This window comes from Ranitomeya variabilis, chromosome 8, assembly GCF_051348905.1.
Source record: "Ranitomeya variabilis isolate aRanVar5 chromosome 8, aRanVar5.hap1, whole genome shotgun sequence".
Lineage (NCBI taxonomy): Eukaryota > Metazoa > Chordata > Amphibia > Anura > Dendrobatidae > Ranitomeya > Ranitomeya variabilis.
The window spans coordinates 153,010,636-153,024,028 of record NC_135239.1 but is presented as its reverse complement, the minus strand read 5'-3'; the positions used below and the strand labels follow the sequence as shown (position 1 = coordinate 153,024,028).

The following is a 13,393-nucleotide window of genomic DNA, read 5'->3' as shown; positions in this document are numbered from 1 at the left end:
TCCGAAATAAAATCCATCGAGATGTGCGTCCAAGGCCTCTTCGGGATAGGCAAGGGCAACAACAATCCACTAGCCCGAGAACAACAAGGCTTGGCCCGAGCACAAACGTCACAAGACTGCACAAAGCCTCGCACATCTCGTGACAGGGAAGGCCACCAGAAGGACCTTGCCACCAAATCCCTGGTACCAAAGATTCCAGGATGACCTGCCAACGCAGAAGAATGAACCTCAGAGATGACTCTACTGGTCCAATCATCAGGAACAAACAGTCTACCAGGTGGGCAACGATCAGGTCTATCCGCCTGAAACTCCTGCAAGGCCCGCCGCAGGTCTGGAGAAACGGCAGACAATATCACTCCATCTTTAAGGATACCTGTGGGCTCAGAATTACCAGGGGAGTCAGGCTCAAAACTTCTAGAAAGGGCATCCGCCTTAACATTCTTAGAACCCGGTAGGTACGACACCACAAAATTAAACCGAGAGAAAAACAACGACCAGCGCGCCTGTCTAGGATTCAGGCGCCTGGCAGACTCAAGGTAAATTAAATTTTTGTGGTCAGTCAATACCACCACCTGATGTCTGGCCCCCTCAAGCCAGTGACGCCACTCCTCAAAAGCCCACTTCATGGCCAAAAGCTCCCGATTCCCAATATCATAATTCCGCTCGGCGGGCGAAAATTTACGGGAAAAAAAAGCACAAGGTCTCATCACGGAGCAGTCGGAACTTCTCTGCGACAACACCGCCCCAGCTCCGATTTCAGAAGCGTCGACCTCAACCTGAAAAGGAAGAGCAACATCAGGCTGACGCAACACTGGGGCGGAAGAAAAGCGGCGCTTGAGCTCCCGAAAGGCCTCCACAGCATCAGGGGACCAATCAGCAACATCAGCACCCTTCTTAGTCAAATCAGTCAATGGTTTTACAACATCAGAAAAACCAGCAATAAATCGACGATAAAAGTTAGCAAAGCCCAAAAATTTCTGAAGACTCTTAAGAGAAGAGGGTTGCGTCCAATCACCAATAGCCTGAACCTTGACAGGATCCATCTCGATGGAAGAGGGGGAAAAAATGTATCCCAAGAAAGAAATCTTTTGAACCCCAAAAACACACTTAGAACCCTTCACACACAAGGAATTAGACCGCAAAACCTGAAAAACCCTCCTGACCTGCTGGACATGAGAGTCCCAGTCATCCGAAAAAATCAGAATATCATCCAGATACACAATCATAAATTTATCCAAATAATCGCGGAAAATGTCATGCATAAAGGACTGGAAGACTGAAGGGGCATTTGAAAGACCAAAAGGCATCACCAAATACTCAAAATGGCCCTCGGGCGTATTAAATGCGGTTTTCCACTCATCCCCCTGCTTGATTCGCACCAAATTATACGCCCCACGGAGATCAATCTTAGAGAACCACTTGGCCCCCTTTATACGAGCAAACAAATCAGTAAGCAGTGGTAACGGATATTGATATTTAACCGTGATTTTATTCAAAAGTCGATAATCAATACACGGCCTCAAAGAGCCGTCTTTCTTAGACACAAAGAAAAAAACGGCTCCTAAGGGAGATGACGAAGGACGAATATGTCCCTTTTCCAAGGACTCCTTTATATATTCTCGCATAGCAGCGTGTTCAGGCACAGACAGATTAAATAAACGACCCTTAGGGTATTTACTACCCGGAATCAAGTCTATGGCACAATCGCACTCCCGGTGCGGAGGTAGTGAACCAACCTTGGGTTCTTCAAAAACGTCACGAAAGTCAGACAAGAATTCAGGAATCTCAGAGGGAATAGATGATGAAATGGAAACCAAAGGTACGTCCCCATGAGTTCCTTTACATCCCCAGCTTAACACAGACATAGCTCTCCAGTCGAGGACTGGGTTATGAGATTGCAGCCATGGCAATCCCAGCACCAAAACATCATGTAGATTATACAGCACCAGAAAGCGAATAACCTCCTGGTGATCCGGATTAACACGCATAGTCACTTGTGTCCAGTATTGTGGCTTATTACTAGCCAATGGGGTGGAGTCAATCCCTTTCAGAGGTATCGGAGCCTCCAGTGGCTCCAAATCATACCCACAGCGTTTGGCAAAGGACCAATCCATAAGACTCAAAGCAGCGCCAGAGTCGACATAGGCGTCCGCGGTAATAGATGACAAAGAACAAATCAGGGTCACAGATAGAATAAACTTAGACTGTAAAGTGCTAATTGAAACAGACTTGTCAGGCTTCTTAGTACGCTTAAAGCATGCTGATATAACATGAGTTGAATCACCACAATAGAAGCACAACCCATTTTTTCGTCTAAAATTCTGCCGCTCGCTTCTGGACAGAATTCTATCACATTGCATATTTTCTGGCGTTTTCTCAGTAGACACCGCCAAATGGTGCACAGGTTTGCGCTCCCGCAGACGCCTATCGATCTGAATAGCCATCGTCATGGACTCATTCAGACTCGCAGGCACAGGGAACCCCACCATAACATCCTTAATGGCATCAGAGAGACCTTCTCTGAAAATCGCCGCCAGGGCGCACTCATTCCACTGAGTAAGCACAGACCATTTGCGGAATTTTTGGCAGTATATTTCAGCTTCATCTTGCCCCTGAGACAAGGACATCAAGGCCTTTTCCGCCTGAAGCTCTAAATGAGGTTCCTCATAAAGCAACCCCAAGGCCAGAAAAAACACATCCACATTGAGCAACGCAGGATCCCCTGGTGCCAATGCAAAAGCCCAGTCTTGAGGGTCGCCCCGGAGCAAGGAAATTACAATCCTGACCTGCTGTGCAGGGTCTCCGGCAGAGCGAGACTTCAGGGACAAAAACAATTTGCAATTATTTTTAAAATTTTGAAAGTGAGATCTATTCCCCGAGAAGAATTCAGGCAAAGGAATTCTAGGCTCAGACATAGGTGCATGAACAACAAAATCTTGCAAATTTTGTACCTTTGTGGCGAGATTATTCAAACCTGTAGCTACACTCTGAAGATCCATTTGAAACAGGTGAACACAGAGCCATTCAAGGATTAGAAGGAGAGAAAGAGAGGAAGGCTGCAGTATAGGCAGACTAGCAAGTGATTCAATTAAGAGCACACTCAGAACTAGAGGAAAAAAAAAAAAAAAATTGTAGCAGACTTCTTTTTTCTCTCCTTTCTCAGCCAGCAATTTAACCCTTTTTTGGGCCGGTCAAACTGTCATGATTCTCAATGGCGAGAGAACATAGCCCAGCATATATGAGAACTAGCTCTTGGAAGATGGAAACTATACTGACCATGAACTAAACCTGCCGCACAACTAGAAGTGGCCGGGTAGCATGCCTACGTTTTTTAACCCTAGATGCCCAGCGCCAGCCGGAGAACTACCTAATCCTAGCAGAGGAAAAGACAGTCCTGGCTCACCTCTAGAGAAATTTTCCCAAAAGGCAGACAGAGGCCCCCACATATATTGGCGGTGATTTTAGATGAAATGACAAACGTAGTATGAAAATAGGTTTAGCAAAATCGAGGTCCGCTTTCTAGATAGCAGGAAGACAGAAAGGACACTTTCATGGTCAGCAGAAAACCCTATCAAAACACCATCCAGAAATTCCTTTAAGACTCTAGCATTAACTCATAACACCAGAGTGGCAATTTCCGATCACAAGAGCTTTCCAGACACAGTAACGAAACAGCAGCTGTGAACAGGAACAAAATGCAAAAACACACAAGGACAAAAGTCCAACTTAGCTGGGAGTTGTCTAGTAGCAGGAACAAGCACAGAAGGCTTCTGATTACATTGTTGACCGGCAAGAAACTGACAGAGGAGCAAGGTTATATAGCGACTCCCACATACTGATAGGAGCAGGTGAACAGAGGGGATGATGCACACAAGTTCAATTCCACAAGTGGCCACCGGGGGAGCCCAGAATCCAATTTCACAACAGCCCCCCCTTTAACACATACCACGATTCATGATGCACAGATACAGCAGAGAAATATACCACAGCCACATAGCATATAACACAGCCCACGTGGTATATAACAAAGCCCACGTAGCATATAGCACAGCCACGTAACATATAACACAGCCCATGTAATATATAGCACAGCCCACGTCGCATAGAACACAGTCACGTAGTATGTAACACAGCCCACATAGTATATAGCACAGTCACGTAGTATATAACACAGCCACATAGTATATAGCACAGCCACATAGCATATAACACAGCCCATGTAGTATATAACACAGCCCATGTAGCATATAGCACAGCCACATAGTATATAACACAGCCACGTAGTATATTGCAGAGCCCACATAGCATACAACACAGCCCACGTAGTATATAGCACATCCATGTAGTATACAGCACAGCCATGCAGTATATAACACAGCCATGTAGTATATAGCACAGCCATGTAGTATATAGCACAGCCATGTAGTATATAGCACAGCCATGTAGTATATAACAGCCCAAGTAGGATATAAAACAGTTCACGTAGTATATAGCACAGCCACGTAGAATATAGCACAGCCACTTAGTATATAACATAGCCACGTAGTATATAGCACTGCCACGTAGTATATTGCACAGCCACATAGTATATTGCACAGCCATGTAGTATGTAGCACAGTCCACACAGTATATAGCACAGCCCACGTAGTATAGCACAGCCCACATAGTATATAGCGCAGCCCACGCAGTATTTAACATCCCAAGTAGTATATAACACAGCCACGTAGTATATATCCCTGTTAAAAAAAAGAATTAAAATAAAAAATAGTTATATACTCACCTTCCGGTCACCCCGCCCTGGATCCAGCCCAGGCCTTTAGCGATGCTCCCGCCAGGTCCGTTCCCAGTGATGCTTTGCGGCAATAACCTATGAGGATGTAGCAGTCTCACGTGATGCTACGTCATCAGCGGTCATTTCGCTAGGCATTACTGGGAACGAAGCTGCCGAGAGCATCGCGAGGATCGGGGAGGCTTGAGGGGACGCTGTAACGTAAGAATAGAAATATTTTTAAATTTTTTTTATTATGTTTAATATATCTTTTTACTATTGATGCTGCATAGGCAGCATCAACAGTAAAATGTTGGTCTCATTTGTCAAAATGGGGCCCCGTCTTGGGCACTTGCCTGGGTGCACTGGGTGCTGACGCCGCCCCTGAGTGAAGCGGTGTTTAAATCCCACGCCAATATTGCTAATTGGTCGCGGCCGGGTGCAACCAGTCAGCGAAGCGTGGTTCAAATTCTGCACCAATTCGTGGCCGGACTGCGCCTGTCGCTGATTGGTCGCGGCCAGTCGGGCGCGACCAATCAGCGACGCGGGATTTCCGTTACAGACAAACAGACGGAAATGGACCTTAGACGATTATATATATAGATTATTTGCCCCATTATGCCTGTCCATTGGTGCTCATATTGTGAGTCTTTTTCATTTTGCATGTTTTTAATGTTTTTTTGACACTACTTGTTCCTAATAAAGCCTTTTTCACTGATAATTCTTCGATTTGCACTATTTATTTGCGCTATCTTTTATCTTGTTGGTGTTCATTCCTCTTGGTGCACCCAGTTGCACCCCATCTATTCTATTACTTATTTTAAGCAGTGCCCACTTATTTTTCTATTCTCAGCTCCATAGAAAATGAAATAAAATTCAGTCAAAACATCATACGGATCCCTAAATGGCATCTATAAAATCATCAACTCTAAACGAAAAAACAGCTCCTCATACAACTCCCTAAAATAAAAATCTGAGTATTACGGGTCTCAAAAATTGTATCACAAAAAAAAAATATATTTTTATTTTTTACCAAAAAATCCATGAAAATTTGGTATCGCTGTAATTGCACTGACCTGATGAACCATGTTCATAGGTCCTTTATACCGTGCAATGAATACAGTAAAATAAAAATTCAATAAACTGATAGAATTGCGCTACTTAAAGGGAACTTGTCACCCCCCAGGGCGTTTTTAAGTAAAAGAGCCACCTTCAGCAGACCTGCCTTTAGCTGAGCTGCCAGTGAACTGCGTGTGGGGAGCTCAGCTCATCAGACGCTGCCCTGCCGAGGGAGGAAAGAGAAAGAGGAGGAGGGAGATGGGGGCAGGCGCCGGGCATGTAACAGCAACACAGGAGACGGCGCACAGACGCAAGAGATTGGGATGATGGACGGCTGGGAGGCAGCTGAAACAGGGGGAGACACCATACCTCTTGGACTCAATACAGGTATGGGGCGCAATTTATAAAAGTCAATATTTCAGTGTTACTAGGGATCAGAAACATAAGAGCCACCTTCACAGAATGCAGCCTTAATGCTGCTGAAGTTGGCTCTTTTACTTAAAAACACCCTGGTGGGGTGACAAGTTCCCTTTAACTGTCAGCTTATGTTGTACTGCATGGAGTGGCACCATTTTAATTTTTGCCTCAGGTAGCAAGAAATTTAGAATAGGATGTGGACTAGTAGCCACACATCTTCTGTGAATATAGAGTTTCACAAATCCTTCTGTGTCGTCCTGTAATCCAAGAGAAACTCGATGATGTTAGATCATGTCTCTGTGGTGGCCATATCATTACTTCCAGGGCTCCTTGTTCTTCTTTACACTGAAGAAAGTCCTTAATGGCATTGACTGTATGTTTGGAGTTGTTGTCCTGCTGCAGAATTAATTTGGAGCAAATCAGATGCCTCACGGATGGTGTTGCATGATGATAATTATCTGACTGCAGACTTTTGTCTCAAGCCTGGACAATCATTTAATTCAGTATATAGTAAAGGATAACTTTGTCTACCATTAGCAAATCATGTATAATTCATGTCATTATGAACGCACTATACAATCAGTCACACGTATGTAGGTATTAATTATTACATTATAAAATTTATTTATTTATTTTTTAGATTCTGGAAGAAATTCCTTTTCTTACCCACATCCCATGGCTTATTGACAGAGTGATGAAGCCGCAGTATGAACTGATCGCTTTCCTAAAGGAAATGATTTTAGAACATGAAAAAACTTGGGATCCAAACTACGCCCGAGATTTTATTGATGCCTACCTAGCGGAGATGGAAAAGGTAGGAACACTTTTATAATTGTTAGGCCGGGGTCACACTTGTGAGTGTGATGCGAGAAACTCACACGAGTCTCTCGCATCAATACCCGGCACTGCCGCCGTCACTCGGGACCGGAGTGTGTGGCTGCATGTAATTCTATGCAGCTGCATGCTCCAATCTCCAATGCCGGGTATTGATGCGAGAGACTCGTGTGAGTTTCTCGCATCACACTCACAAGTGTGACCCTGGCTTAAGTCTCAGTTTGGATTGCATCAAAGGCTTAAAGTATATATCAATAGCCCAAGAATGACAACTTAATTACAAATAGGGAAAAAAACTTCCAAAATATCATAGAACCAAAGAAAAAGGGAAGTACAAGGTCCCAATAAAATCATGAATTTTTATTGATATAAATAATTTAAAATAGTTATAGAAAAATATATATCATATACTGTTCAAAAAGGGATCGCACAACAGAGTGACAGCTGAGAAAATTGATTTAGATTACGCCAAATGGTGACGGGTAGAGCAATACTACACTTACATGCTTACAATAAAATAAATAAATACTTGTACATGCCCCTAGGAGACAATGAAATAAGGTGCTAGTGCATATAAGCCATGAGATAATGATAATGAATAAATAATATATAATAATTGCCCTTGGCTCCGAAACATCCAAAAGTGACAGTGCATAGGCTTCCAAAGAAAACAATGATAAAATATTGTCTGCAAAATTCTTAACTATAGTAATGATAAATGCCCAAAAGACCAACCCCCAGAAGGAGAAGCGAATGCAAAACACGTGTAGGGCCGTGTTCTCAGTCTGAGCAGTCCACCATCAGGTACAGCATGTACGCGGTTTTACTTTCCAACTTTTCCCCGGGCGCAATGTTTCATCAGCCCAATGTAGGCTAAATACTCAGTCCCTTCTGCACATAAAAAACATTTTTTTTTGCCATTTGGGCATTTATCATTACTATATTTAAGAATTTTTGCAGACAATATTTTATCGTTTTCTTTGAAAACCTATGCACTGTCACTTTTGGATGTTTTGGAGCCAACGGCATTTATTATATATTATTTATTCATTATCATTATCTCATGGCTTATATGCACTAGCGCCTTATTTCACTGTCTCCTAGGGGCATGTACAAGTATTTATTTATTTTTTTGTAAGTGTAGTATTGCTATACCTGTCACTATTTGGTGTAATCTAAATCAATTTCCCAGCTGTCACTCTGTTGTGTGATCCCTTTTTGAACTGTATATGATATATTGTTCTATAACTATTTTAAATTATTTATATCAATAAAAATTCATGATTTTATTGGGACCTTGTACTTCCCTTTTTCTTTGGTTCTATAAAGACTTAAAGAGTCCTGGCCAAAGTAGTGCAGCATGCTGAGTACAAATGCAGGTAAAATACTAAGAACATAATGGAAACCTGATGAGTTCTACTACAGGCAATAGGGATAATTGAGCTCTGCCGGTATCCAGCATATACATAGTTACACAGTTATAACTTTAAGTCCATCTAGTTCAACCCATAGCCTAACCTAACATGCCCTAACATGTTGATCCAGAGGAAGGCAAAAAAACCCATGTGGCAAAGAGTAAGCCCCACATTGGGGAAAAAAAATCCTTCCCGACTCCACATACGGCAATCAGACTAGTTCCCTGGATCAACACCCTATCAAGGAATCTAATATGTATACCCTGTAACATTATACTTTTCCAGAAAGGCATCCAGTCCCCTCTTAAATTTATGTAATGAATCACTCATTGCAACATCATACGGCAGAGAGTTCCATAGTCTCACTGCTCTTACAGTAAAGAATCCGCATCTGTTATTATGCTTAAAACTTTTTTCCTCCAGACGTAGAGGATGCCCCCTTGTCCCTGTCTCAGGTCTATGATTAAAAAGATCATCAGAAAGGTCTTTGTACTGTCCCCTCATATATTTATACATTAAAATAAGATCACCCCTTAGTCTTCGTTTTTCCAAACTAAATAGCCCCAAGTGTAATAACCTATCTTGGTATTGCAGACCCCCCAGTCCTCTAATAACCTTGGTCGCTCTTCTCTGCACCCGCTCCAGTTCAGCTATATCTTTCTTATACACCGGAGACCAGAACTGTGCACAGTATTCTAAGTGTGGTCGAACTAGTGACTTGTATAGAGGTAAAATTATGTTCTCCTCATGAGCATCTATGCCTCTTTTAATGCATCCCATTATTTTATTTGCCTTTGTAGCAGCTGCCTGACACTGGCCACTGAATATGAGTTTGTCATCCACCCATACACCCAGGTCTTTTTCATTGACGGTTTTACCCAGAGTTTTAGAATTAAGCACATAGTTATACATCTTATTACTTCTACCCAAGTGCATGACCTTACATTTATCCCCATTAAAGCTCATTTGCCATTTATCAGCCCAAGCTTCTAGTTTACATAAATCATCCTGTAATATAAAATTGTCCTCCCCTGTATTGATTACCCTGCAGTGTTTAGTGTCATCTGCAAATATTGAAATTCTACTCTGAATGCCCCCTACAAGGTCATTAATAAATATGTTAAAAAGAAGAGGGCCCAATACTGACCCTGTGGTACCCCACTGCTAACTGCGACCCAGTCCGAGTGTGCTCCATCAATAACCACCCTTTGTTTCCTATCCCTGAGCCAGCTCTCAATCCACTTACACATATTTTCCCCTATCCCCATTATTCTCATTTTATGTAACAACCTTTTGTGTGGCACCGTATCAAAAGCTTTAGAAAAGTCCATATACACTACATCCACTGGGTTCCCTTGGTCAAGTACGGAACTTACCTCTTCATAGAAGCTGATCAAATTAGTCTGACATGAACGGTCCCTAGTAAACCCGTGCTGATACTGGGTCATGAGGTTATTCCTCTTCAGATACTCCAGTATAGCATCCCTTAGAATGCCCTCCAGGATTTTACCCACAGTAGAGGTTAAGCTTACTGGCCTATAATTTCCGAGTTCAGTTTTTGTCCCCTTTTTGAATATTGGCACCACATTTGCTATACACCAGTCCTGTGGTACAGACCCTAAACCAGACCAAAATTGTCTGGGTGACCCTAAACTTTTGAACGGTAGTGTATATACATACACCGACTATTATGCTGCATAAATTAGGCCATAAAGCAGAAATACAATATAACACCAAGAATAAAAAGCTTTAGACACACAGGCGTATTTCAATTCAAATAATATTTTTTTTATTAAAGAGCTTTATAAAAACTTTATTTTAAAACCATGAGACAAATGCCACAGGTTCAAGAAAAATTTGGGTGGGTACACCTGGGGGTTTTATAATCCTCACAACCAGAACAAAGTATATACTGTATATACACAAAAATCATGTATTAAATGTGTTATCCTATTATGCACACACAAAACGTTGTTCCGTTAATTGTAGTATAGTAAGAGAGGACAAGTCTTCAGCATATCAGAAAGTCAATGGTAGAGGAGCCACAGTAAAATACACCGTAACACACTTAAACCCCTCTTCTTATAGGCAAAGTTGCAGTCAGGAGATAGGGTATGGGAAGATGTATAATCTATAAGGCAATATAAATGGGCTTATTGTGTTAAGAAAAAACAGCAGAAAAAAAGGCAGAGATGCTTACCTGCCTAGGCCTCCAAACAAATGCACTATCAGGATGTAGTGGACCCATGTGGTTAAGATGGCGGCAACACAGGTGCAGAGTTACCGATGACCGTTGAGGCAACCACTCACAACCTACCAAACTAATGGAGGGGGTGGCTGCTTGGCATATTACTGCACAAAGAAGACTTGTATGTGGCGCTGTTCACACAATGGAGATGCACAGCATCCAGGTTAACAGCCTAGTAGTTACACCCTTCTATTAGATCAGGCGCTGGGCCGCCCGCCTGATCCTGTGCATGGTCCATCCTGTGCATGGGTCCACCACATGGGTCCACTGCATCCATCCTGTGCATGGGTCCACTGCATTTGTTTGGAGGCCTAGGCAGGTAGGCATCTCTGCCTTTTTTTCTGCTGTTTTTTTCTGAATTTTTGGAGGATCTTTGAATCCTCTTTTTGTGCTCTTGCTTATTGTGTTAAGCCCAAATTGTGACAACAAAATGGGATATGCAAGTATATCTATTGTGGTAGCATAACAGAGGTAGTCATATAGTAAACATAGGTACAAAAGGTATAGTTAACTGAGGATATGGGAAGGGACTCACCACATCTGATGTGCGTTTCACTTGGAAATGCTTCATCTAGGGGTAGTTGGATACTTTCCAGATAAAGTCAGGGGTAGTTGGTGCTCACAGCAAGTCAGCAATTCTGCTACATACAGGCAATCTGATGATTTCCTGTATGTGCAGAGCCGATCGGGATATGGCAGCTTCTAGACTCCCATGGAGAATATTAAAGCATTGCCAAAAGTAAAAAAAAACATGTTTTTTAAAATATTAAAAAAATAAAAAAAATTATAAAAGTTCAAATCACCCCCCCTTTTGCCTCATTCAAAATAAAACAATAATAAAAAAAAAAAAATTAAACATACACATATTTGGTATCGCTGTGTTCAGAATCACCCCATCTATCAGTAAAAAAAGGATTAACCTGACTGCTAATTGGCATAGCTAGAAAAGAAGTCAAAATGCCAGAATTGCATGTTTTGGTTGCTACGACATTGCATTAAAATGCAATAATGGGCGATCAAAAGATCGTATTTGCACCAAAATGGTATTAATAAAAAATGTTATCTCTGCATGCAAAAAATAAGCCCTAGCCCAACCCGAGATCAAGAAAAATGAAGACAGTACGGGTCTTGGAAAATGGCGCAATTTTTTTAAACAAATTTTTTTTTTTTTTTTTCACCACTGAAATAAAAAAGAACCTAGACATGTTTGGTGTCGATGAACTCATAATGACCTGGAGAATCATAATGGCAGGTAGGTCAGTTTTAGCATTTGGTGAACATGGTAAATAAAATCCAAAAAACTGTTGGGGAATTGCACTTTTTTTGCAATTTCACCGCACTTCAAATTTTTTTCCCATTTTTGAGTACACGATATGGTAAAACCAATAGTGTCTTTGAAAAGTGCAACTTGTCTACTGTCCGATGGAAAAATAAAAAAGTTATGGGTCTGGAAAAAAGGGGAGTGAAAAACAGAAATGCAAAAATGAAAATGGGCTGCGGCGTAAAGAGTTAATTAGATTGCATTGCTTGACAGTAGTGATGAGCAAGTGAGCTCATTACTAGAGATTTACGAGCATGCTCGAGTGTTCTCCGAGTATCTTGGGTGTGCTCGTTGATTATGTTTGTGTCCCCACAGCTGCATGATTTGCGGCTGTTAGACAACCGGAATACATGCAGGGATTGCCTGTTTGTTAGAGAATCCCCACATGTATTCAGGCTGTCTAGCAGCCGCAAATCATGCAGATGCGGTAAAACAAACATAATCTACGAGCATGCCAAAAATACTCGGAGAACACCTGAGCATGCTTGGAAATCTCGAGTAACGAGCACACTCGCCCATCACTAGTTGATTGTAATAGTATTATATATTTTATTTTCAAATGTTCTGTGCTCGTGATATAACAGAACTACTGCAATAGAAAAGTGACATATGTTTCATTGTAAAAAGTAGAGACCATTCTGGCCAGAGTTTGAGTTTGCCTCCTAAACCCCTTGGCCACATAAAGTGATTGACAGCTTTCTTTGTATATGTGTGCATGTTCACACAAGGGAAGCTGACAGTATTTATGGAGTTGCTCCCTTGCTCATACTCCTCTATCAATTATACAATAAGGCAAAAAACAGAGTTAAACTATGTCACCAAAATTTGTGGTCTCATTAGCCATTGTTTCCTTCGGCATGAAAGTATAGGACGAACAACTCCTGGTAGATAAAGTATAACATAAACACCAAGCACCACATTATTAAAATTAATTTCTTCTAGGTGAAAGAAGATGGTTCCAGTAGTTTTAATGAAAAAAACCTGTTCTTGACAACATATGATTTATTTATCGCTGGGTCAGAATCTACAAGTACCACCTTGAGATGGGCAGTGCTGTTTATGCTCCTCTACCCAGATGTACAATGTGAGTAAAACATATAATAAGGTGCAGCAATCACATAATAAGGTACTTGGGCGAACCTAGGGATTTGGTTTTTGGGGGTGCGAAACCTCTGAGTGTGCCCCTAACCAGACAACCCCGATTACAAATATTGAAGCATACAGGGGTTGGCTGGCACTTTTCAGCCTATGAGGCGATTACAAGACACTGGCCCTCGAGTTGCGGTGGCCCACCTTTGGCCTGCTTATCTCTGGCCATGGCATTAAAGCAT

At 41.9% G+C, this 13,393-nt stretch overlaps 1 protein-coding gene across 1 annotated transcript in view; it reads left to right on the top strand.

Annotated features, from left to right (window-relative positions):
• LOC143788173 (cytochrome P450 2D14-like) overlaps positions 1-13,393 on the top strand; it is a 388,662-nt gene that overhangs the window by 162,877 nt on the left and 212,392 nt on the right. Inside the window, exons 5-6 of the mRNA XM_077277600.1 lie at positions 6,885-7,058; positions 13,005-13,146. Of these exons, the coding sequence (XP_077133715.1) occupies positions 6,885-7,058; positions 13,005-13,146 (316 nt within the window). The remainder of the gene's footprint in view (positions 1-6,884; positions 7,059-13,004; positions 13,147-13,393) is intronic.